The 23,142-nt window shown below is 54.8% G+C and overlaps 1 protein-coding gene across 2 annotated transcripts in view; it reads left to right on the top strand.

Annotated features, from left to right (window-relative positions):
• Positions 1-2,356: 2,356 nt before the first annotated feature.
• Positions 2,357-23,142, top strand: part of COL2A1 (collagen type II alpha 1 chain) — a 30,425-nt gene continuing 9,639 nt past the window's right edge. The window contains exons 1-32 of one of the 2 annotated variants that reach the window (XM_006059438.4): positions 2,357-2,754; positions 6,858-7,064; positions 8,538-8,554; positions 8,763-8,795; positions 8,897-8,929; positions 9,030-9,083; positions 9,234-9,335; positions 10,305-10,382; positions 11,014-11,058; positions 11,164-11,217; positions 11,641-11,694; positions 12,421-12,474; positions 12,877-12,930; positions 13,067-13,120; positions 13,408-13,452; positions 14,000-14,053; positions 16,479-16,523; positions 17,006-17,059; positions 18,475-18,573; positions 18,851-18,895; positions 18,989-19,087; positions 19,260-19,313; positions 19,625-19,732; positions 20,329-20,382; positions 20,464-20,562; positions 20,684-20,737; positions 21,170-21,268; positions 21,658-21,711; positions 22,075-22,128; positions 22,434-22,487; positions 22,670-22,723; positions 22,953-22,997. In XM_006059438.4, coding sequence (XP_006059500.1) covers positions 2,670-2,754; positions 6,858-7,064; positions 8,538-8,554; positions 8,763-8,795; positions 8,897-8,929; positions 9,030-9,083; positions 9,234-9,335; positions 10,305-10,382; positions 11,014-11,058; positions 11,164-11,217; positions 11,641-11,694; positions 12,421-12,474; positions 12,877-12,930; positions 13,067-13,120; positions 13,408-13,452; positions 14,000-14,053; positions 16,479-16,523; positions 17,006-17,059; positions 18,475-18,573; positions 18,851-18,895; positions 18,989-19,087; positions 19,260-19,313; positions 19,625-19,732; positions 20,329-20,382; positions 20,464-20,562; positions 20,684-20,737; positions 21,170-21,268; positions 21,658-21,711; positions 22,075-22,128; positions 22,434-22,487; positions 22,670-22,723; positions 22,953-22,997 — 2,094 coding nt within the window. In that variant the 5' untranslated portion in view covers positions 2,357-2,669. The remainder of the gene's footprint in view (positions 2,755-6,857; positions 7,065-8,537; positions 8,555-8,762; positions 8,796-8,896; positions 8,930-9,029; positions 9,084-9,233; positions 9,336-10,304; positions 10,383-11,013; positions 11,059-11,163; positions 11,218-11,640; positions 11,695-12,420; positions 12,475-12,876; positions 12,931-13,066; positions 13,121-13,407; positions 13,453-13,999; positions 14,054-16,478; positions 16,524-17,005; positions 17,060-18,474; positions 18,574-18,850; positions 18,896-18,988; positions 19,088-19,259; positions 19,314-19,624; positions 19,733-20,328; positions 20,383-20,463; positions 20,563-20,683; positions 20,738-21,169; positions 21,269-21,657; positions 21,712-22,074; positions 22,129-22,433; positions 22,488-22,669; positions 22,724-22,952; positions 22,998-23,142) is intronic. The other variant, XM_006059439.4, reaches the window with a different exon arrangement.

Genomic DNA, 23,142 nt, shown 5'->3' with positions numbered 1-23,142 from the left:
GTATTCACAAATGAACCATTATTATTGGACAGACTCCAGAGCTCTTATATGTAGATACAGTTTACTGCAAAGATGAATCACACACACAGTTAGAGTATGAAATCAAAAGCAACTAACCAAGAGAAGTATGTATCACTTTGTTGCCCACTGAACTAGATCACTTTGAAACAGGCTTCAATTTTTTCATCTATTTGAGTGTCTTCACCCAAACTTTTGTTGTTGTTGTTGTTGAATTTTTATGGCAGATTTTTTAAAAAATCAGTTGTGTAAATGCCTTGCTTTATAGCTAAGGATTGCTTGTATCGGAATATAAATCAGATTTTACATCTAAATGCATTCATCCAGAGGGGTTTACTTAAATACTCCTATGTGCTAAAATTGTGCTAGGCAATCTTCTTGTCCCCAAGGAGCATCTAGACTCATCGTTAATATGAGACCAATGAATATGGAGTGGGTGGGAGGGAATGAAAACCACATAAAAAACATATGTAGCTTAGAATATAGGATGTGGATACAAGCTATACCTGCTAGATGGATTCAGAAAGGCAGGGAGCCTTTTCATTCTAGAGTTATCAGAAAAGACTCTCAGAGGGGCTTAAACATAGGGGGTCTTGAGAAATGTGTGAAATTTGGTCTTTCTACCTTCCAGATGGAGAAGATAGAAGCCATGGTTCCAAGGAGGGCATGGGACATATCACGGGGTAAGACTGGCTTTCTCTGGCCAGAGGCTGGGGCTGGGGAAAGGCTCAGAGCTTAACGCAAGGACTTGAACAGGAAGCTTGAGCAGGAAGACAGGATAGCAAGAAGGGCTTACAGCAGGTAGAGAAATTGGAACCAGTGCTTTAAACCTTCACCCACCTCCATCCATACAAAGTATGGATGTATTTCTTTAAACAATGTAAGCCCCTTCACTTTCCAGCCAGCACACTTGCATGGAAGTTAAATTCTGCACACTTGGAATTCAGGGCTTTATTCTGAGAAGCATCAGAGCATGAGGGGGTGGAGAGAGAGGGAGAAGAAGCCCAGAGCCTCCTGTGAAGACTGAGGCCTGGGTGGGAAAAGCAGCTTCTAAGTGGCTTCAGCTTCAAGGAGGAAAGTGCTGCAGAAACCCCATCGCTGGGGAGGGGAGTACTGGTTAAGTCAAGCTCTAAATTCTGAGTTTTGTGAAAGTTTGCATTTCTGCCTAAAGTTCCTTGGGGGACCTTACAATCCTCAGGGATAGAAAACCGTTTAATCAAGAGGAAGGAGGTCTGTTAGGGAACTTTTCCTCCCCGGTATGAGTGGAGACACCTGGAGCCAAAAGACAGCACAGCTGAGCCCAGGGGAGAAGGCAGCATTTAGGCCAAGGTGAGATGAGGTGGGAAGTGAGGGCCAGGGGGCCAACTAGGAAATTCTGGCTTCTTCCCCGGCTCACAGAACTCGGTCCAGCTGGAGCGGCGTGCTTCCTCCCGGGCCAGGGCTGCAGCAGTGGCCGACCGTCCCTGGCCAGAGCTGCTCAACCCCCGCCGGCAGCGCCCACTTCCCCCAGGGACTACCGGACCCCGGCCAGGGAGAGCAGACACCCAGGCTGAGCCTGGAACTAGACAGCCCCCGACCTCGGCAGCGCGCACGCTGTAGTCTCGCCTCACCCCACCCGCCACCCGTCTTCTGTGTCTCCTCGCGCCCTCTCCCCAGGGTCTGCGCCGGTCCTCCACACCTTCACACAGGTCTCGGTCTGTGCTGTAACACCGGCCCCATTCCCGGCGCTCGGCTCGGGTCAACGTCTGCTGAGCTTCCAAAGGAAGCTCATTCACCGCATAGTTGGATGGGGGAGGAGTTGGGGCGGGGGCGGGGGGCTCTGTCGTTCTGAACCTCCAGGTGGGAATCCAGGGGCCAGGTGCTCCAAGAAGGGGCTAGAAAATAGATCGGGACGACCCTCTCCCCCCCCTTCCCCCCACCATGCTTGGCCCTGCTTGCCAGTCTCCAAGATTTAGGACTCCTGATACTTCGTGGGCTCCCCTTGCGCCCTTCCCCTCGCCCGCAACCCAAGGACCTAATGCGATGCCCCTCTCTCCCTCCCCCTCTGCTTCTTTCTACCGCTTCCCCTCCTCCCTCCCGAGTCTTTTCCGTCCACGGTCTAGGGCTCGCGGCCTGAGCCTCTGCAAACACCCCCACCCCTCCAATCCGGGCAGAACTCCGAGGGGAGGGGCCGGAGGCCCCCCTTCCCGACTGTGGTCGGAGAGGGCAGCGCCGCAGCCCGGGATGGGTGGTGGGGAGGTAGACAGGGGCCCTCTCTGCGCCCCGCCCGATCAGGCCACTCTGCACACTTAGGGTGGGGGGCGGGAAGCAGGGCTAGTGGAGAGGGGGGCTCCGGTCCGGGCAGGTGCGGGCTCTGGCTGGGCCCAGGCGGGCTCCGGGGGCGGGGTCTCAGGTTACAACCCCGCGGGGGGCCGGGGGCGGCCCGCGGTTTGGGCGAGTTCGCCAGCCTCGAGAGGGGCCGGGCGCATATAACGGGCGCCTCGGCGGGGAGAAGACGCAGAGCGCTGCTGGGCTGCCGGGTCTCCTGCCTCCTCCTCCTGCTCCGAAGGCCTCCTGCATGAGGGCGCGGTAGAGACCCGGACCCACGCCGTGCTCCTGCCGCCTCGCTGCGCTCCGCCCGGGCCCGGCTCCGCCAGGCCCCGCGGTGAGCTATGATCCGCCTCGGGGCTCCCCAGACGCTGGTGCTGCTGACGCTGCTCGTCGCCGCTGTCCTTCGGTGTCACGGCCAGGATGTCCGTAAGTCGTCCACAGCACCCGCCTGCCACCCTTCTGTGTCGACCCTCAGTATCCTCTTCCCTGGCCCTCTGGAGCCCGCGGGTCTGGGTTAGAGCGGCTCCGGGGTCAAGGCGCGCGGAGACGGGTGCAGGATGCACAGAAGCTTATCGAGTGGAATTCTGCAAGTCAGGGGCTCTGTCCTAGCGTCCTCCCTGCGGGTGGTGGTTGGAGGCATTTGCCGGTCCTTGCGTTGCGCAGGAATATTAAAGAAGCAAAGCGTCGGGTCGGAAGTTTGAGCTTCGATTCAAGCGCGCTCTTTCACCAGCTTTGATAATTAAGCGCACAAGCACACTGCTTGCCTCACCCAAGCACTCAAGGTTCAGCAAAACAGGTTGTGGCCCATAGATCTTAGGAAAAGTAGGAGAGAAAGAGCACGAGCGAAGAAGCGAGCAAGCGCCAAGGGGTTGAATTCCCAGTCGTGTCCAGGGGTCGGTATCTGGGGTTCAAAGGGAAGTTGGTTAGACAAAGGAGATGCTCTGAAACTAGTAGGCTGAAACCCGAGGCCACGATGAAGGGCTTCAGAAAGACACCCTGAGATCTTAGCGCCCCTCGTGGGTTTTCTGCCCCTCATGGCTGGTCCAGGAGCAAGGTGCAGCCCGCTTGGCATCTCGGCTTTCCCCTTGCCTCTATAAGATACAGAAACTTCCCGCAGGAGAGGCCATCTGAAAGGCGATAACATTCCAACCAGACCTTGCTTTTGAAACGTCCGGGGAAATAGCGCCCCCTCCCCGCCGTCTTCCCCCCATCCGCCCCTTCCCGCCCCCGCCCCCCCAAGCCAGGTACTACAATGAGTTACTTTTATAAAAGTTTCTGGAACTAGCCGAGACTCTGCCAGGAGTGAGTGAGCGAGTGTGTGTGTGTGTGTAGCAGAGGAGTGGGACACGGTTGGTCGATTGCTATAACAATTTCAACCGTATATAGTTAGAGATGGCAGTTTTACAGTCTGGTCCAAAGACAGTTCGAACCGCACCTTTCCATCATCTCCTTTGGTAAAGTCCCACTGTCTGGGATTATATTTAGGACAAATGAAGCCTGGAAAGTGTATTAAGTAGAGAAGATTTTTTTTTCCACGTGTTTGGGCACGTTTCCGACGGCTGGGATTCCAGCCCTGTCTTTGTATGTTACAGATTGTAAATCAATCGCAGGGGAAATTTGGGGGGAAGGTATGGAAATCAAAAGTCCGTCTGCCGACGATTCTGTGCAGTCTCGCCTGCCACCAGGCTCTCTCTGGAGACAGTTTAGAAGGCTGCGGGGCCAGAAGGACTTTCCGTTTGTTAGGGTGGTTGACAGGGGCAGAACTGGAGCCCGGGCGCAGCTGCAAGGAGCCTCAGGCTGAAGATTTTGGCCAGGGGGTCGGGAGGTGCACTAAGCTGGAGGCGCGCTCACGGCACTTGTTGGAATACGGTGTCTCTAAGGGGGCCCAGCTCGGATTGACTATATATTTGTCCTAAATTTGCACGTACACACTCACAAAAGCTGTCTTCTTGACTGATCTTTGCCATAGTGCACAATGGAATTAGCTAGGTGACTCTCAAAATCCCCAAACTCTCCATCTGGTATTAGAGGTGCTCACTTAAGTGGCAGAGCGTTCTCATCGCTGCAACTTTCCTAGGAGGGAATGAATTCCACAGCTCTTTGGGCCCAGATCTCCCAGTCGCTCCTCCCCCCACCCCCCTCCCCAAGGGCAGAGCACTGGAGCCGCTGGCTTTGCGCCCTAGCGCACCCTGGCCGGGTAACCCACTCCCCTGGGTCACTGGACCCAAAGACGTGACGTGGGGAAGGACGCAGTCTGCGTGGACGTCAGGAATGTCAGTAACCTAGGGCTCGGGCACGCCCCTCCTCCCCATCTTTCCACAAGTTTGAGAAGCTTATTGGCTGCTGCGTTTTTGACCCACATCTGCATTTCACAGCCCTCGTCTCTGAAAAGTGCCCCTCGGCTCGGGGGAGAAACCTCAATCCGTCTTTGTGAGGCTTGTTTGCGTTAGGAGATTGGCAGCGATGGCTTCCAGATGGGGCTGAAACGCTGCCCGTATTTATTTAAACTGATTCCTTGCGGAGACCTGTGAATCGGACTCTGTGTGTGCTCGAGAAAAGCCCCATTCATGAGAGGCAAGGTCCGGTGGGTTCTCCCGGATTCCCCGACCCCCTCTCCCACAATGCCCCCCTGTGCCCGCCCGCCGCCACCTCTCAGGCTCCAGCCCTGCGCGGAGCGGCCGCGAAGCAAAACAGTTCCCCGAAAGAGGTAACTTTTTAATTGGCCTGCTACAAAGAGTCGCTTATACGGCCCTGCGGTAATGAGGGGAACACGATCAGGCGCGCCGGGATGCTATCGGCAGCCGTTTCGAACAGCAATTATGGAGGTGCTGGGCTCCTCCGTCCACACCTAAGGGATCCAGTTACGGAGCTGGCTTCTTTCTGGGGCAGTCATTTAATCGCACTTTTCACCCTCCCAGTGTCCGTGGGCGAGCTGCGTCCAGAGCCGCAGCCACAAAGAGTCACCGTAGGGCTCTCACACCCAGCGCTGCCGGCCCCGCCCCTGCGCCCGAGCATCCCGGGACCGCCCTTCCGAGGGAAATCTGATCTGCCTCCTGGGTGAACCCCTTCGTCCAGCATTTTACTCTTTTCCCCCTACGGCCCCCCTGGCTGAGAGTGGGTTCTTCTTTAGTCCGGACCCCACCCCTCGCTTTCTGCAGCTCCACCTATTTTAGCAGTGGGTGTGGCCCAGCAATTTTGATACTTAATCTAGGATTTCCCGCCCCACCCCCCCACCCGCCACCCACCCCACCCCCCGTGATTATCTTGCCTAAAGGCTGGGTTTTTTTTTTTTTTCTAGTGGGGAAAAAAAAAAAAGGTTTATCTTTCAGAGTCTCCCTAAAGACCAGGGGGCAGGCCCGTTTCTTTCTCCGTCCACCTGGTTTGTGGCCCTTTCCTATTATTCATCCCTTGCTGCCAGTGCTTTGACGATTCTGATGAGAAAAACAGCGCTGGGCGCTCCCTAGCACGTGGTGCGGGCTCTGCCACGCTTGGCACTCTTCGGAGCGCTCTTGTCAGCACAGGCTTCGTTTGCAGGGTGAATTCCAGACGGCAGGGCGCTTATGGAGGGGGACTACTCCGTGCCCTTCTTTGTCTGCATTCTTGGAGGGGGCCGGGCCTAGACTGGCTACTCTTGGCCGGGACCAGGCATTCAAAGCCTCCTTCCATATCCCCTCCGTCTCGTTGAGCCGTTGTCTTCAGATGGAAGCAGGGTCTCTCCAGAGGGGGCTCCAGGTGGAGGTCAGCACCCGCAGAGGAGTCTTTGGCCCTGCTTGCCTCCCAGGGCATTTTATCAGCCCTCGTGGGTTCTATCCAGGTGTATTGTTTGACTGGTCCAAACCCCCGCCCCAAATTGGTCCTAAGACTAATACTATTTAAAGAATGGGACAAGATGCTACCTCTAATAGCTCCTCCTTTCACACACCTCCACCCCCATATATCCACTTCCGGAGCCTGGCTGCTGATACAGTCTAGTTTTTGTGGGTAGAATTTTCTCCACGCCTTCTGAATTTTAGCTGTCAGTTGTATTCAGCAGATCCCATAATTCCTAGAGGCAGGCAGAAGAAAGAAGGCCTCTGTCCCTGTGTTGGGGGTGGGGTGGGGTGTGGGCGTCTCTGCATTTTTCCCTCCCCTCTGTCTTTACAGTCCTGAATCCCCCAGTTCAGAGGCTCATCCTCCTGCTCCTATTCTGACTTGCCCATGACCCCCACATCATCATGTCTCCCCAATATGAGATGCATGAAGACAGTACTTCATCCTCAGTGCCCCCCCACCTTCCCTGCTGGGTCAGGATTTTCATTGGTGAATAGAGAGCAGAGTGCAAAGTGGACAATAATATTTGTTGACTACTTGGAAGAATGAATGATGTCTTAGAAAAAGTAACAAGTTCTCTATGTTGGGTGGCAGGAGTCCACACGCTTCAGCATTCGAATGATGTCAAGTTGACCTGCAACCTCTCTCTTTTTCTCTTCTGGCTCCTCATCCCCTCCTTCCCTTGGCTCTCCGCTTCCCCCGCCCCACCCTCGGTGCAGAGAAGGCTGGCAGCTGTGTGCAGGACGGGCAGAGGTATAATGATAAGGATGTGTGGAAGCCCGAGCCCTGCCGGATCTGTGTCTGTGACACTGGGACTGTCCTCTGCGACGACATAATCTGTGAAGACATGAAAGACTGCCTCAGCCCCGAGACCCCCTTCGGAGAGTGCTGCCCCATCTGCTCAGCTGACCTCCCCACTGCCAGTGGTCGTAATTTATTTATTTCCTGTTCCACATAAATAAATTACTTGCAGGGGCAGCAAATGCCCTACCATGGATGCCAGTCATCTCTGTGAAGCAGAGGGACTGGTTATCCATGGCACCCCAGCAGCTGAGGCTGAAGGGAAAGGCGACTTCTCGCTTGCAGGATGGCACTGAGTGAGCCTGACACACCAGAGGGGTCCTTCCTCACCTGACACCTCCAGAAAATATGCTCCTAAGACCTGGAGGACAGAGGGGACTCCACACAAGCGTCCTCACTGTGAGCACCTCTGCAAAGTCCTTGGGCCACAGTGGAGATCCAGTGCTCCTTCTGGCCAAAACACAGATTCATTCCCCCTCTATTGCCCACACCTTGGCTTCTCTGTAGAAGGCCTCCAAACATGTGGTCTTCAATGTGGAGCAAGCTCTGCTGGCCAACGGGGCGACAGAAAGGGCAGGCCCGCTTTTGAAAAATATGGAGCATTGGTGGCAGTTTCCTTTTGGTTTTGCCTCTGTTGGTATTGACTGCCAATTAAGAAGCAAGTTCCTAGCAGAAAGAAGAGCTGGTGTCTGGGAGTTCTAGTGGTGAAGAGCGGAGCTGGGCCCGGGACAGAGCCCCAGGTGCCTACACTCTGGAGCCGGGGCTGGTGAATGTGTAGGTGTGTGGGTGACCCCTCCCCAGCTCTGGAACCCATGCCCTATCCCCCTGAAGGGGGATGGGGACATACATCTAGGCCTTTTGGGTGGCCCTCACCATTTTCTTCCTGATCAAGCAGAGAAGACAGTTGAAAAGGAAGCGAGCAGTTGCCTTTCCTTAACACTTCACCCACCGTGGAAAGCTGCTTGGGGAAGCCGCTTTGATAGCCCACTGCCCCAGATCATTTCTGAGGGGGCCTATGTGAGTGAAGCGTTGATCACCTTTACTATTTCGCTGCTACAAATGGGGGAGGGGTTATTGATTCGGGGGGCACTGGCTCCAATGCCCTCTGTAACTTCTGTGCTCTGCTGTTTTTTTGTGCTTGCTTCATGGAGACCCAGCTTGAATGTAAGACCTTTCTAAATACCTAACTCTTCCTCTGGGATGGGGGATGTGTTGCGGGGTGCTTGGGCTATAGGAGGGTCTTCTTACCCTCTGGGGAAGAGAAGAAACTGAACTTCTCCGTTTCTCAGTTTTGGGTGCTTTCTCTCCTGGTGGCTGATAGACCTTGAGTTCTTTGTATTCTTTTTGGCCCCTGCATGCTGATTGGCTTTCAATAACAAATTCTGGGTCATCTCTGTTCCTCTTGGGACCTCAGCAACTCCAGACCCCAGTGAAACCTAACACCCCAACAGAAGGCTTCAGTGGAGTAACAGGAAGCTACCTCCTTCCCTGGTTGTGTCCCTTTCTATGATCCCTTCACGAAAGTTTGAATGACAAGAAGTTGTAATTATCCATTTCATGACTCTTACATTTTCCTTCTCTATTTCTTCCATTTGCAGGGCAACCAGGACCAAAGGTGAGGATTTTTGTTGTTGTTGTTTGCTTTTTTTTTTCTACTTTATATTTTCTTCATTAAAAGCAATAAGTGTGCTCATTCAGCATGTGGTTTTTAGGCATCAACAAAAGATCTGTTTCAGTGGGCACCTTGATGCAGGGGCTACTGTTTTGCACTGGAGGCTTGGTGAGCTTGCTTGACTCAATCCTGACAATGTTTCATGTTTCAGGGACAGAAAGGAGAACCTGGAGATATCAAGGACGTAAGTACACTTTCTACTCCCATGTTGCATCGACTTTTCTAACTGGGTCATTTCCTTAAGGTCTCTTCTAACTTGCCATTTTGTGGGTGTCTCTCTCACAGATCGTAGGACCCAAGGGACCTCCTGGACCTCAGGTAAGAAAGAGAGAAACCCCGTTTTCCATGCTTTTCTTGAGTTATTGATCAGCAGGCTCTCCCGGTCTTGCTGTTGTCTCAATATTTTCTTCATTTTCAGGGACCCGCAGGTGAACAAGGACCCAGAGGTGATCGTGGTGACAAAGGTGAAAAAGTGAGTAGAGAAACAATGCTGTCTGACCCTTGTGGACTCCCCAGGTTCTCTAAGGACCCCCCCCCCCAAATGCCTCAAGGGCACCGCATAGACAGATGGGTCTTGTATAAATGCTGCTTCACATTGGGGCCTCTTTCTCTTTCTGCCAAGGGTGCTCCTGGACCTCGTGGCAGAGATGGAGAGCCTGGGACCCCTGGAAACCCTGGCCCCCCTGGTCCTCCCGGCCCCCCCGGCCCCCCTGGCCTTGGTGGAGTAAGTATCCTTATGTCCCCTTCCTCCAGGCTGTCCCTCCAGAAATGTGGCTTCTAAATTGCTAGTCACGCTCACCTGGCTGGCTCCCAGGGCTGCCAGAAGTGTGTCCACAGCCTGTCTTGAACATGGACTTCTCCCTCAGGCCTGTAATTTAGTGGAATCGCACAGTGGGCATGAGACTGTGGCGCTAAGGACTGACTTTGTTCACTCACTGGGTTTCTGTAAAGAAAGTCTTCAGTTACCTGGCTTCCTGGCATCTCTACTGTGTGGCTGGTCCTTGGGAGTGGGTGTAGGGGTTGGAGGAGAGGATGACTGGGCACTTGCGGTTCCCTGGAAGAAGAGTGACCACTGTCCTTGGAAGACATTGAAGCTTCATCTTTGCCAAGTACATTCCAAGCAACTATTTATTCTCATGAAAGAGCCCCACTGAGTAAAGGTGTGTGGCTAAAGTTGTTTTTGGAATCAGACCAGTCAACAAATTATATTATTGCCCAGTTTTTGCAAGTTTGCCATTTTGATGTTTGCTATGATTTAAATTTTTAAACTTGAATGGCTCATAGATGCCTACTATATTCTCTGCTAAAATATTTCAAGACTGTTGATTTTAGTGTTTTGCTGGGCATTAAGATCTTAGAAAAGAAAAAAAAAGAACCTTTAAAAGTGATATTTTAGTTATAGTTTTCAATTTATGTGAAATAATATATTTAATATTTTAAAATTAAAACTTACAAAATGAAATGAAAGTAATGGATACTCTTCCAAGTAACACTTCATCTCCCAGGGAAATGGTTATGCCACTGTCATCTAATAAGCCATTTCCAAAACTTTTTTTTAGGAATCATTAGTGTTTCTGATCCATGCTAGGTTAGTCTTCAACAAAGTTTTTTTCTATCCAGATATAGCTTACCTAGCCATGTAGGAAAAGCATATAGCCTCTCAAGCTTTTAATGTTGTTGGGTTTATTTGCAGAACTTTGCTGCCCAGATGGCTGGTGGATTTGATGAGAAGGCTGGTGGCGCCCAGATGGGAGTAATGCAGGGACCAATGGTAAGAAAAGGCACCAGTTCTTCGCAGCCAAAATGGCAAGAGGTGGCCCTCAGCAGAGCCAGGGACTCTGACAACCTCACTTTAGAGATAATTACTTGGAGCGGCCCTTCCCCATCAGTTACATAACCTCCCATTTAGCTAGCCCAGAGCATTTGGTTTTTAATGGCGATGGATGCCAGTTTTAATGATGCGCTGGAGTGACTAAGAAGAATGAGGATGGAGAGCGGCATATAGGCTGATCTGTCAGAAGGCCAGTTGCTATTGCTCTTGGAATGAGAACTGAAGAATGCAGACAGCAGCCACTGTTCTCCAGCATCCACAAAACTTCCAGCAGGAAATCTCAGCCCCGCAGCTCCCACTTGGCACATGCTAAATGAAACTCAGACTTTAGTAAACATGGCTGCTGTCCAGGGGAAAGCAAGGCCAGCTTCTCTGTCCAAATGGTACCTATAAATAAAAATAGAATGTTGCGAGGGGAGAGGGAAATGAGAGGGAGCAGCCCCTGCCGGCCCCCTGCTCACAGAGTAACTCCTTGTCCTTTGTCTGGGCTGTTGGCTGGGAGGCGGCAGCACCGTGGAGGCCGAGGGTGAAGCCTTTCCAGTAAAGCTCCTCATTTTCTGTTCCAATGCAGGGCCCCATGGGACCTCGGGGACCCCCAGGCCCTGCTGGTGCTCCCGTAAGTATTGGGTTTTTCCTTTTGGAAAGTGGGGACACAGATGCTTTCAAGCTCTCTGATGTCCGTTCTGGGGGGCCAACCTGGTGTCCTCGCTTTACTTTATAGGGACCTCAAGGATTTCAAGGCAACCCTGGTGAACCTGGGGAACCCGGTGTTTCTGTGAGTGCTGGTGCTGGCCCTGCCCTCTTGGGGGGACCTTCCCGTGATGTGCCATTCACACCCTAGTCCTGTCGCCTTCCGGGCTCTGCCCAGTGCTTTCTACAGTGGAGGGCTCAAAGGAAGCTCAGATGTCCCGTCTTAGCTCTAGGGGAACTGACAGGGAGCCAGATGTGGCAGGAACCACCCAGGATTCTGTCATGTCAGTCCTTTTTCTGGGTCACCCCTGCTGGCCTGTGCTGTCCACTGCCTCCCGCTATGATCTGCTCTGCGCCTATGCTCTGTCTCAGCACAAACTGAGTTCCTCCATCTTTTTTTCCTTTTAGATGAACTAGCTTCCAAAAGCTATAATCCCTGGGTTTCGCCCACTGATTTGGTGTCTTCCTCCCTCCAACCATCTCTTAAACTCGCTTATTTTGTTTGTAGGGTCCCATGGGGCCCCGTGGTCCTCCTGGCCCCCCTGGGAAACCTGGTGATGATGTGAGTACACCTGAGTCAATCAAGTGGCTGCCTCACTTGAAAGGGCCTGGAGAGAGGGGGTGCTGGGTGGTGATGGGCGGATGCACCCTCGACTGGGCCCAGGGGGCGGGGCTCGTCAGGCAGAGACTCAGACACTGCACTGTCTACATTTCCACTGGCAACTTAGCTTGCAAGTGCCTTTGGGGACAACTTTGGACCCACTGGGAAGGGAAATAATTAAAACATCATTAGCTCCAGGAAGGGAAATTGAGAAGTGAGAGAAGGGAGAGGGAAAACACAAGGGGAAAGATGCAGAGAAGGGAAAACAAAAGAGAAACACTCAACAGCCCAAGATTATCTTAATTGTAAATGAGTTGGGGAAAGCTCAGGCTGAGTCAGGATGTCTGCAAGGGATGTAAACGAAGGGGAGAGAGGAGAACTGGCGCTGAAGCTGCTCGTGAGAATCCCATTAGGCAGTGAACATCTCTGAGGTTAGGGAACACAGGCTGGTCAGCAGCGCCTGTGAGAGGAGACAGTGAGCCCACCAGGGGAGGCTGGAGGCTGTGGGGGGCGGAGGAGCTTGCCCAGGGCACAGGCAGGGAAGTCTGGGACCTGCAGGGGTGGGGGGAGATGAGGAAGCAGGTGGGCAAAGGCACGGCAGGCTGGGAGGAGTGATGACATGCTGGAGCGCACCAGTGATGCTAACGTGTCTTCTGAGGAAGCTGAGGTACATCTCTCTCCCTTCAGGGTGAAGCTGGAAAGCCTGGAAAATCTGGCGAGAGAGGCCCTCCTGGCCCTCAGGTAAAACCCACCTTTCCCAGTCGCTAGTCTCGTTCCCAGCGTCTCTGTCCTTGCAACAAACGCAGCGGCCTCCCACCCAGCTCATCCAGCTCCGATAGCTCGCTCCTAAAGTTCTGGCGGTCCCCACACACATCATGCTTTCATGCTGACGACCATGTCTCTGATCCTAGCACAGGCTAGGGGCATCCGGGGGGGCTGGTAAATGTTTACACCCACTTTGCATAAGCCGGGGTGAGGCACAGAGAGGGGGATTCTGGGAGTGACCGAAAGATGTTCCTGGTGCCGGGCTTCCCCTGCTTACTGGCCACCCAGGGACCTGGCTCCAAGGCCTCTCCCGTCAGCCCAAGGCAGCCTTTACCTGGTTCTGCTCAGTGCTCTGAACATCTCTGCTTTGGATTGCAGGGTGCTCGTGGTTTCCCAGGAACCCCAGGCCTTCCTGGTGTCAAAGGTCACAGAGTAAGTATCATAGGGGGAGAGTGCTGGAAGAAAAAAGATTGACCAAGGGAGAAAAAAGTCTTGGTGGGGGGGGGACATGAATCGTCCTCTTCGGCTTCCCCAGAAGTGTGATTGAAAATCTTCTCTTGTTCCGTAGGGTTACCCAGGTCTAGATGGTGCTAAGGGAGAAGCTGGTGCTCCAGGTGTGAAGGTAAGGACCAAGCAGCACATGGGCATGGGGGACGGACGATGAGGAGATGCTGCTGAGCTCGGTGGAGTTAGGACATCTGAACAGCTTGGGTTAGGAACACCCAGCACTACAACCTAATGAATGAGCAGCAGGTCTGGAGAGCTCTGGGAATTGTCCCTCATGGAACTAAAGCTTGGAGGTGTTGGCGCTAGCTGAGATGACCAGAGCGTCCGGATTCTTCCGTGGGAATTGTCTTGTGGGCTGGCAGAGGGGGCCCTGCTCGCTGACCCTCTGCATCTTTTTTCCAGGGTGAGAGTGGTTCCCCAGGTGAGAACGGTTCTCCAGGCCCAATGGTGAGTATGAGTACCACCGTCTGGAGGGCCTCCAGACACTCTTGAGACTCCTTCTAAAGCCCAGCAGATGGCGCCACTGTAGATGCCACCGCTCCCTTTGGGCAAAGTAGATACTCAGTTTTGTAGATTGATTCGATTAGGAGCAAAAAGTAAAGTGTGTCAAGTGGATGGTTTGTGCAAGGACTCACCAGCATTTCTTTGAAATAACCCTGGTAACACACTGAAGGTGTGCTTCAATTTTTACAAATTCTGTTTATTTTCAACGTTTGGGGGAGTTCGTCTATTGCAAGGAACAAGATGTGCCTATAACAGGGCTCCTAATAGGTAACAATGGGAGCACCTGTGTGTCCTGCCACGGCAGAGAAACCTTTGGTGTCATAGGGGGGTCCTGAATCAGGAAGGCGGGACCAGGGGCGTCTACACCTTTGCCTCCTGGGGGCTACCGGCTCCCTCCCTTCCAGTGTCCATGAAGGGCCTGCAGGTTAAGTGATGGGGCCGAGCGGCCGTTAAACCAACTCATGCTTGTGCCTCTTGATGTGTGTTCCAGGGTCCCCGCGGCTTGCCTGGTGAGAGAGGACGGACTGGCCCTGCCGGCGCTGCAGTGAGTAATTGACAAGACCCAGAGCTACCATTTGCCCAGCTCTTTGGAGTTCACGAGGCACTTGTATTCAGGGTTATTTCGCCTGACCCTCAAAGCAACCCCACGAGGTGTAGACAGTATCATCCTCCCGTGAGGATTCACTCTGAGTGTGCCCGTCACAGATCCTCAGGCTGGGTCTGCACAGTCGGAGGACTGGGGGTGGGGGAGGCCATGGGAGAGCTGGCGTGTGAGGACAAGAGTCTCTTTAACCAGTCTCGATTATTCAGGTAATCCCTTGACAGTCTCACCCACTCCCCAATCAATCCTGTTTGAATTTATGGACAGACTTTAGTTGGCTATAGTACTGTGTTCCTTTTAGTTCTTTCTGCTTGCTTAGATGCTGCTCTAGAAAAGTGTATCAGTCTAGGATCAACTCACATACTTGACTGCACTGTTGGTGACACGTGATACGCCAGTGGCCACCGCCTCACGGGCACGCCCTCTGTTTGATACCCAGATGCTTTGTCTTACCCAGCCTTCCCTCGAATCCTGCTAGGCGGATTCTGTTGTCCTCCCCCTTTTAGAGGAGAAGAAACGGAGGCGCTGAATGGCTAACTAGCCTAAGACAAGCCGTGCTCTGCAGCCTCGGACTCTGGTGGCCTCGCGTTAATGGGGGAGTTAAGAGCGTGGGGATTTGTAGCAGTGGAGGGTGTAGGTGTTTAGCTCTGATCCCTTAGCAATAGAGAGCCCTTGTGGGCGCCTGCTCAGGCGAGTGATGCGATGAAAGCTGTGTTTAAGAAAGATTATGCTCTCTGTTGATTTCACACCCCAGCCACCCAGGCTCTGAGGCCCCTCCTCGTGGGTCCTTGCAGGACCGGCCAAAGTAAATCAGCTTCCCTCCGTTGTGCTGCTGTCCAGATAATGTATCTGTTTTGGCAGAAATTTCCCTCAGAAGCAGATCAGTGAAATAGCATGCAGTCTCAACCCCCATTTGTCAGCCAAAGCTGTTGAAGTGGCTTGTCCCCAGGTCACTTTGTGTGAGGGGATTAGAGAGCCCCGGGCCTGCCAAGAAGCACTGTGATTGCTACAGATTGTCCAGACCTGGCTTGTGCCTTTTTGGCCAGGCTTGGAGTCATGGGGGCCACACTCCATAAGGGGCACAGATGACCTGCACCCCTGTTCTCCTTCCTCCTCCAGTCGGCCCTGCTTCTTACTTCTCCTTGCTGACTCCTGTCCCTACGGTAGTCAGACTGGCAGGGTGTGCATAGGATTTGGCATGGAAGAGTGACAACGTCACACAGTTCCCAGTGCAGGCCTGGTATCCAGGCCTGGCCAGGGGCTGGGCTGGGCTGTGGTCATGTGCCCCCCACCTTGGGCCAGATGGTGCCCACTCCCCAGCTTTCCTGCAGGCGGGGGAGCCCTTGATGCCTGTCCAACTTTGGCCTCTTGGGCAGCACCACACTCCCCTTGCTCACTAGCAGCCCAGGCCTCTCCTCTGGCTGACCCCTGGAGGGAGGGTGCTTTGCGAAGCAGCCAGCCCAGAAGGGGCTCTGGCCAGTGCTGAGGGTTTATGTTCCCTGTGACATTTTCTTCTGTTAAGTCTTCTCCTGCTTCCCTGGTTAATGCCAACCGGGAGAGTCTCAGTCATGAGAAATGGACCACAGCCAGGAGAAAGACTTGAGTCTTATTTAAAACAGGAGCTCCCCCTAAAGCATCCTTCTTCAGCTTCCCAGGAGAGGCAGAGGCAGGCAGGCGGGGCTCAGCTGAGGTCTTCCAGGACCCGGTGCCCGGCCCAGCTCCACCCGGCCTAATGATTCCCGGGACCTGGAGGGGCCTTGAGAAAGAGACCCTGGAGGTGCTCACCCTCAAAGTGCGTGGCCTATAGAGGAAGAGCCGGCAGCCTTGCTGTCTGTGAAAGAAGTCTCAGGACAGATTCGGTCCTCAGGCTGTGCCCGGTGCCCTGTCCCCATCGCCAAGCTTCTTCCTGGGCTGGTAGCAGATACACTGCAGCTTCTCTGTCTTCCATGGAAGCAGGTTGTTCTGTGGGTTGGGGATGGGGACACAGATCCAAGAATTGACCAAGGAGATTAACTGAGTCCTGAAAGAGCTTTCTGCTGCAATAGGCAGGAAGAACTGAGTCAGAATCCATGCTTGGCTGTTTCATTTTCACTGAGTCTTTCAATGATAACATGGCCTTGAATTTGGGGATACTTGGGGTCTAAATGGAAATTTAAGAAATGATGGAGTAGCTGGAAAATTACCCAAGTTCTCTGCGGTTGAGAGCAAGCCCACTGCAGGCCCAGTTCTCAAAGCCACCATGGAGGGTCCTGGGGCTGCTTCCCGCTGCAGTGCACACCTGCCAGCCTCCTGCTCAGCCCTGGGGCACCGTGAGAGGGACTGGACATGTGGGTGGCTCCCATAACGGCTGCTTCCTTCTCGCTCACAGGGCGCTCGAGGCAATGACGGTCAACCAGGCCCTGCAGGGCCTCCGGTAAGTTCACTTCACCTCCGGCAGGTTTACCTGAGTCCCAGGCAGCCGCCCAGTGAAGTGGCAGTGTTTACTCAGTATCCAGGCCACATTCTGGATTCTCCCGGAAAAAGAGGAACAACTTTTCATTACTAAGGGAGTATGTTGGAAACAAGCTTTGAAGCAGTGGTTCATTTTTCTCAGCTACACTTTTGGTAGTTTTTCTGGGGATGGGTAGAGAGGGAGGTGAAAGAACGACTTGCTTCTCACCATGTATATAGTCAGAAACTATATACTGCATCAGAAATGCAGTTTCCCCAAGCCAGGCTTGGGGACACTGGCAGTGGGGACAGTTTTCATCCAGGGACTTTCGGCCACAATGGGTATAGAACAATATCAGTACAAAGGTGGGAAGGCATGGGAGGTGAAGGGGTGGCTTGCTTTGGAGGCTAGAGATAGTCTGGCCAGACTGGGCCTTCACCTCTGCATCTGCTTGCTTCCTCCAGGGTCCTGTGGGTCCTGCTGGCGGTCCTGGCTTTCCTGGTGCTCCTGGTGCCAAGGTGCGTGTCCTGCTTGTCGAGTCAGGACCCCCCCTTTCCCCATAACCCTTGCTGACTGCCCCCACCGGATGATCCACCTTCCCTTTGGAGGAGTGTCCCCCACCCCTCGCCCCACCCCTTGCCCCACTGCTGCTCTCCGTGGAAGCAAGGAAATAGCCAGGCATTTTGCAGAGTTATCAGCTGGAAGGGAACGTAAGATAGAATGATAAAAAGCTGGAGATACAGTTACAGCTTCAGAGTGGGACAAGGCAGAAAAAGATGGGGGGACCCCTGAGACCTGGGAGGGGACCGAAGATCAGGAAACTGAAGAAAAAAGGCAAAGCTCAGCTGACTTAGATCCGGAAGAGAGTTGGAGGGAAGTGGGCGCAGAGATGGTTCCATCCTTCCCTCTCACCCCTGCTTCATCTTGGGGGGCAGGGCTTGTCTCTCCCAAACTGTGTTAATAGAGTTCTTCCAAGGATTAATAGAGGCCAGTGGAAGGCCAGCCAGTTCAGGGAAAGGCCCCTGTGGCCCAGGAGGGATTCCAACACGCGTGCGTCCCTGGGAATTCTCTCCTGGTGCCGCCAGGAGATGAATAAGGAGCCTCCATGTGGTCACTGGCATCAGGTTGCTTTTCCCCTTTCGGGGGGGTTTCCATGGCAACCAGACAGTGTCTGAGGCCCCAGGAGCTGGGTGAAGGAGACCCATTGTGAAGAGGGACAGCGGAAGGTGAGGGGGTCTGACCTTTAGAAAATAATAATTACAAAAGTAAAGCAAGAATGTTCTGAGAAGAAACCTGAGGAGGCCGTGCCCTCCCTCCAGGTCAGCAGTCCTCCCCAGGGACTCCGCCGTCCAGAGAGCCCAGCTCACAGCCAGCTGTAACTTTCAGGAAAAAATGAAAGTAAAAGCAGAGGCCATTTGGGAAAAGTAGTGTCGGGGTGCTGGTCCCCCAGCTTGCCTTTTGCCCTGGCTTGCTGGCTTCCTTCAAACAGGCTTGACTCAGAGCCTGGTTCATATTAGCCAGATACAAGCCCAGTGGCACCCCAAGCTGAGATGTTCAAGAGCCTCGATAAAAGAGAAAATAGGTGGGGAAGGGGAGGTAAAGGTGCCTACGCATCTCAGCCATCTGTCCATCATCCCACAAAGCTGGACTGGCAGGCTGCCCAGCTCAGGCTTTTCTGATGAGTACTGAGGGAACCAGCACAAAGCCCAGCCTGTAACATGAACCTGTGTGCCTGCTTGTGGTGGCCACCAAGGAAGGGGGAGATGGAGAGTAGAGTGGGGCAGGTAGAAAGTCATCAGGTCAGCAGGCCCAGCCAGGCAGCCTGCATGGGAACCCTTTTTGGAATGTGTGCAAAGCTTGTCCTGAACTGTTGCCCACAGGGTCTGTGTCCCCCTGACCTGTCCTCACTGCATCCTTCCCTGCCTCTTTCCAGGGTGAAGCTGGCCCCACCGGTGCTCGAGGTCCCGAAGGCGCCCAGGGTCCTCGCGGTGAACCGGGTACTCCTGGGTCCCCTGGGCCAGCTGGTGCTGCTGTGAGTGTCTTTTGCCTGAAGGGTCTGGGGTCTGAGGCCTTGGCACACTTGACTCTCTGCTGAGGCCACTGGCGCCTCAATCATCACACCTTCCGTCTGGCTCAATGCCTGCCACCCCCCACCAGTCTCTAGAGACACGTCTCCCTCCATCACCCATCCTCCCTTGAAGTGTCTGGCAGGGCCCTGCCTGGAACGGACCAGGGGCCTAGGAGCACGATGTGGGGTGGGAATGTATTCTTCACTGCTTATCTTATAACGACACTGTCTCCTTTTTCAGGGCAACCCTGGAACTGATGGAATCCCTGGAGCCAAGGGATCTGCTGTGAGTGCTGCTCTCGGACTCAGCTCCTCCAGGTGGGGTCAGTCCCTCCTCGCGCCCTCCTCCTAATGCCCTTCTCTCTGCTCATGCTGACAGGGTGCCCCTGGCATTGCTGGTGCTCCCGGCTTCCCTGGACCCCGTGGTCCACCCGGCCCTCAAGGTGCAACTGGTCCTCTGGGCCCGAAAGGTCAAACGGTAAGATCCAGTGAACCCTGATTCCCACCCACAGCCCCAGAGTCAAACCCGCCCCTACCTCCTGTGCCCACAGAGTCCTCTAGTGGGCTGCCTTTAAGGGTGGGGGTGGCGGAGGACTTCTAGGGCCATGGGGAGAACCGAGTGTGAGAACCTGCTCTTCTCCTTTGTTAAGGGTGAGCCTGGTATTGCTGGCTTCAAAGGCGAACAAGGCCCCAAGGGAGAACCGGTGAGTACCTGGCTGCCACCCCTGGCCCACTGCCCACCTCCGCAGCAGGCATGTCCCTTACCCTGGGCCCTCTGAGGGTGTACCCAGAGATGAGATGTGACAGAGAAGCTGATGCAGTCTCAGCTGCCATCTTCGGCTTGACCAGCTTGACTACCACTTCTCCTCACCCAGCTGATCCTTTGTGACCTCACTTCCCCAGGTCCCCCAGCCCTGAAACAGCAGTCATAGCCACCTCCTCCTCATGCCAGGCCTGTGCTTGCCCCAGGGCCAGGCAAAGACTCACCCTGTTTCTCTGCTATGCTGGTTCTCAGGGCCCTGCTGGTCCCCAAGGAGCCCCTGGTCCTGCTGGTGAAGAAGGGAAAAGAGGTGCCCGTGGAGAACCTGGTGGTGCTGGGCCCGCCGGTCCCCCTGGAGAAAGAGTAAGTGGGCCAGGAGTCCTTCCCTACGCTTGTTGGGGTGTGCCCTGGAGATACAAATTGAGTTCCTGTGGCTCTGGGTCTTTGCCAAGTCTGTGGACCTCATGTTCCTTTTCTCCACCCACCTCCACACTCCTTAGTGTCCCTCACCCCTGGGTGACATGAAGCAGTGGGAGTTCCTTTCCAAAAGGTGGGGGCAGGCCCAAGAAGTTAATCTCTCAGAATCTTGTGCCTGGAGCTTCCCAGGTGGTGCGAGTGGAAAAGAACCCACCTGCTAACGCAGGAGACGTAAAGAGACACGGGTTCGATCCCTGGGTCAGGAAGATCCCCTGGAGGAGGGCATGGCAACCCACTCCAGTATTCTTGCCTGGAGAATTGCCACGGACAGAGAAGCCTGGCAGGCTACAGTCCATAGCGTTGCAGAGTCAGACATGACTGAAGTGACTTAGTAGGCATGCATGCACATAGCTTCTGTTCTGCAGAGACTGCGGTAGGAGGGTTGGTGGGATGGACACCTGGATCCTGACTAGGCTCTCTGCAGCCACAATTGGGTCAAGGGCCTCCCTAACTCATTGCCTCTCCCCTCTACTTCTTCCTAGGGTGCTCCTGGAAACCGTGGTTTCCCAGGTCAGGATGGTCTGGCAGGTCCCAAGGTGAGTTGGGGAACAGGGACTGGGGCCCACCCATCACCAGTCAAATGGCTTTCTGCTGACCTGCTGCCTCCTCTTGTGTAGGGAGCCCCTGGAGAGCGAGGACCCAGTGGCCTTGCTGGTCCCAAGGGAGCCAACGGTGACCCTGGCCGTCCTGGAGAGCCTGGCCTTCCTGGAGCCCGGGTAAGTAGCAGGGATGCTTCTGTTTTCGGCTTCCAACTCTGAGAAGACTCCTCATGCCCTACCCGACCTGGTCCCTCCAATCCTGTGCTGACACCCATCCCCTTCTCTCTCCTAAACAAAGGGTCTCACTGGTCGCCCTGGTGATGCTGGTCCTCAAGGCAAAGTTGGTCCTTCCGTAAGTCCATCTTCTGGGGTCATTGGGAGAGGTTGGGGGGTACTCTTGGGGAGGCAGGTGGGAAGAGAGACAGGAGCCGGGTGGGGGCAGCCTGTGAATTTTGAGAATTGGGGAGGGGAATGGATGGGATGGTAGGTCCTGTGGCCAGGTGTGGCCTATGCAGTGGCTGCAAGTTCTAAAAATGCCACCTCTTGTGCATTTGGGCCTTCTTTTGGGGAAGACAGCCTGATGTGCGCTTTCAGGAACAAAACTTCTAAGCTAGGCAGTACCTTGTCACTGATGAGTCCCGTGTGTGATGTTGGCTGCCGGTTGCGACCTTGGTCAATCCCACATGCTGTTTGTCTGGCTGGTGACCTGCCCTGAGCCTGCGCTCAGTAGATGGACAAATATGGTCTCGTGTCTATGTGCTGAGAATGGTGTCCTCTCTTTCAGGGAGCCCCTGGTGAAGACGGTCGCCCTGGACCCCCAGGTCCTCAGGGGGCTCGTGGGCAGCCTGGTGTCATGGGTTTCCCTGGCCCCAAAGGTGCCAATGTAAGTAATCATCTGCCCTTCCATTTCCTTCCACATGGTGCCGCTACCTCCCTGCCCCTGGGGAAAGGGCTGGTTCCCAGAGTTAACCCAAGGGCTGTGATGAGCGAGATCCATGGTGTTCTGGGTGGCTTGGACCTCCATACCCCAAGGAGTGCCTGTGATCAGGGGAATCCCAGGGCTCTTTAGAGCCCTCAGAACATCTCAGCCATGACACCGATCCCCGGGTCAGCGTTATCAGCTCACACCTCTGAGCATAAGAGAGGCGCTGATCCTCGACTTTAGCCTTTACTGTCCATCAGGCAGTGGCCCCACACCCCAATCTCCCCCCTGGCCATACCCCTACTCCCACCAAAGCCCTCCACCTCATGGCCCTGCCCTCTTTCTTCCAGGGTGAGCCTGGCAAAGCTGGTGAGAAAGGACTGCCTGGTGCTCCTGGTCTGAGAGTAAGTGCCTCCCCACTGCCCACCCCTGGGTGTTTGTTGCTCCCTGTGGGGAGGGAGCATCCCTGTGGCATGCTCCTGGGACCCCTGGTTGGCAGCATGATGCCCATGGCTGAGCCTGTGCTGCTCTGGGCCCTGTGAGAGTCCACCCCAGGAGACTTTGGTGGCTGACAGCATCCAGGGAGGTGAAGAAGGCTCTTATGCTGAGGACTGAGGGAAAAGAGGGGGATGGGAAGGGAGGGTGGAGAAATGGAGTTCAGGCGGAGGATTGGCTGGAAACTCTGGGCCACGTAGTGCACCCGCCCGGTGCTGGGGTCTGCAGAACTGGAGGAGTGTATCATGATAGCGCCCCTCTCTCCCCACTAGGGTCTTCCTGGCAAAGATGGTGAGACAGGTGCTGCAGGCCCCCCTGGACCCGCTGTAAGTACCCACCCAGCCTCTCCAGGTAGCCTGTGGGCAGGGGCTTGGGGCGGTGGAGGTGGGTGGGGGGTGATGGAGCTGACAGATGTGGATCTGGGCTGATCCAGCACCCTGACCCAGCCTGAGCAGAGGCAGTGTGGACCCCGCCCTGGTGGTCTGGGGTGCAGGTCACTCACTGGTGGGAGAACAGTGGGCAGTGAGGGTGGTGTTGCCTGCCGTGGGTGGCCCCCTGGCCCCTCTAGCCCTGGATGTGGCATCCAGGCTCTCCAGGAGCTGGCTCAGCTCACCATTGTCTTCCTCTGCAGGGACCAGCTGGTGAACGAGGCGAGCAGGGTGCTCCTGGGCCATCTGGGTTCCAGGTAGGTGGCTGGACCAGCCTCCTGTTTATTCTCTGTCCAGGGCTCTGGGGTGGCAGCAGCGCCCCCTCAGTGGGGCTAGGGGATGGGTCTTCGCGCACCCCAGCTTTTGCCCTGTGCTGGCCTCCCCAGAGGGTAGGGCAGCAACCTAACTCCTTTCCTAACTAAGTCACCTTGGCTTCTAGGGACTTCCTGGCCCTCCCGGCCCCCCAGGAGAAGGTGGAAAACCAGGTGACCAGGTGAGTATGGGGTCCTGTGAATCTGCAGCGTGTTTAGGTGGGAAGGTCTATTCTGATGCCCAGGAGGCAAGGGCGGGAGGGGGAACAAGGAGCTCAGTGAGGCAGGGAGTGTCTGGGTCCCGCAGCCCAGCTCGCCACAGTCTGAGCTCCGCAGCTAACAGGAGGGGTGCTCGGCCAAGGCTCCGGGGCAGAAAAACCTTGCTCTCTCACATTCTTCTTTGATCTTCAGGGTGTTCCTGGTGAAGCTGGAGCTCCTGGCCTCGTGGGTCCCAGGGTGAGTGTCCTGTTGGCCATTCCCAAGTGGCCTCTCTGAGCGGTTCTGCCTGCCTGTCCCAGCAGAACAGCAGCCCCGGGTCCTGCCCCCCCACCGTGCCCCCCAATCCAGCTCCGCTCCTATCTCCCTGCTTCTCCCTGGCTCT

The sequence above is a fragment of the Bubalus bubalis genome, chromosome 4 (assembly GCF_019923935.1).
Source record: "Bubalus bubalis isolate 160015118507 breed Murrah chromosome 4, NDDB_SH_1, whole genome shotgun sequence".
Lineage (NCBI taxonomy): Eukaryota > Metazoa > Chordata > Mammalia > Artiodactyla > Bovidae > Bubalus > Bubalus bubalis.
Note: the sequence above shows the minus strand (reverse complement) of the source record. Positions and strands in the feature narration are given on the sequence as shown.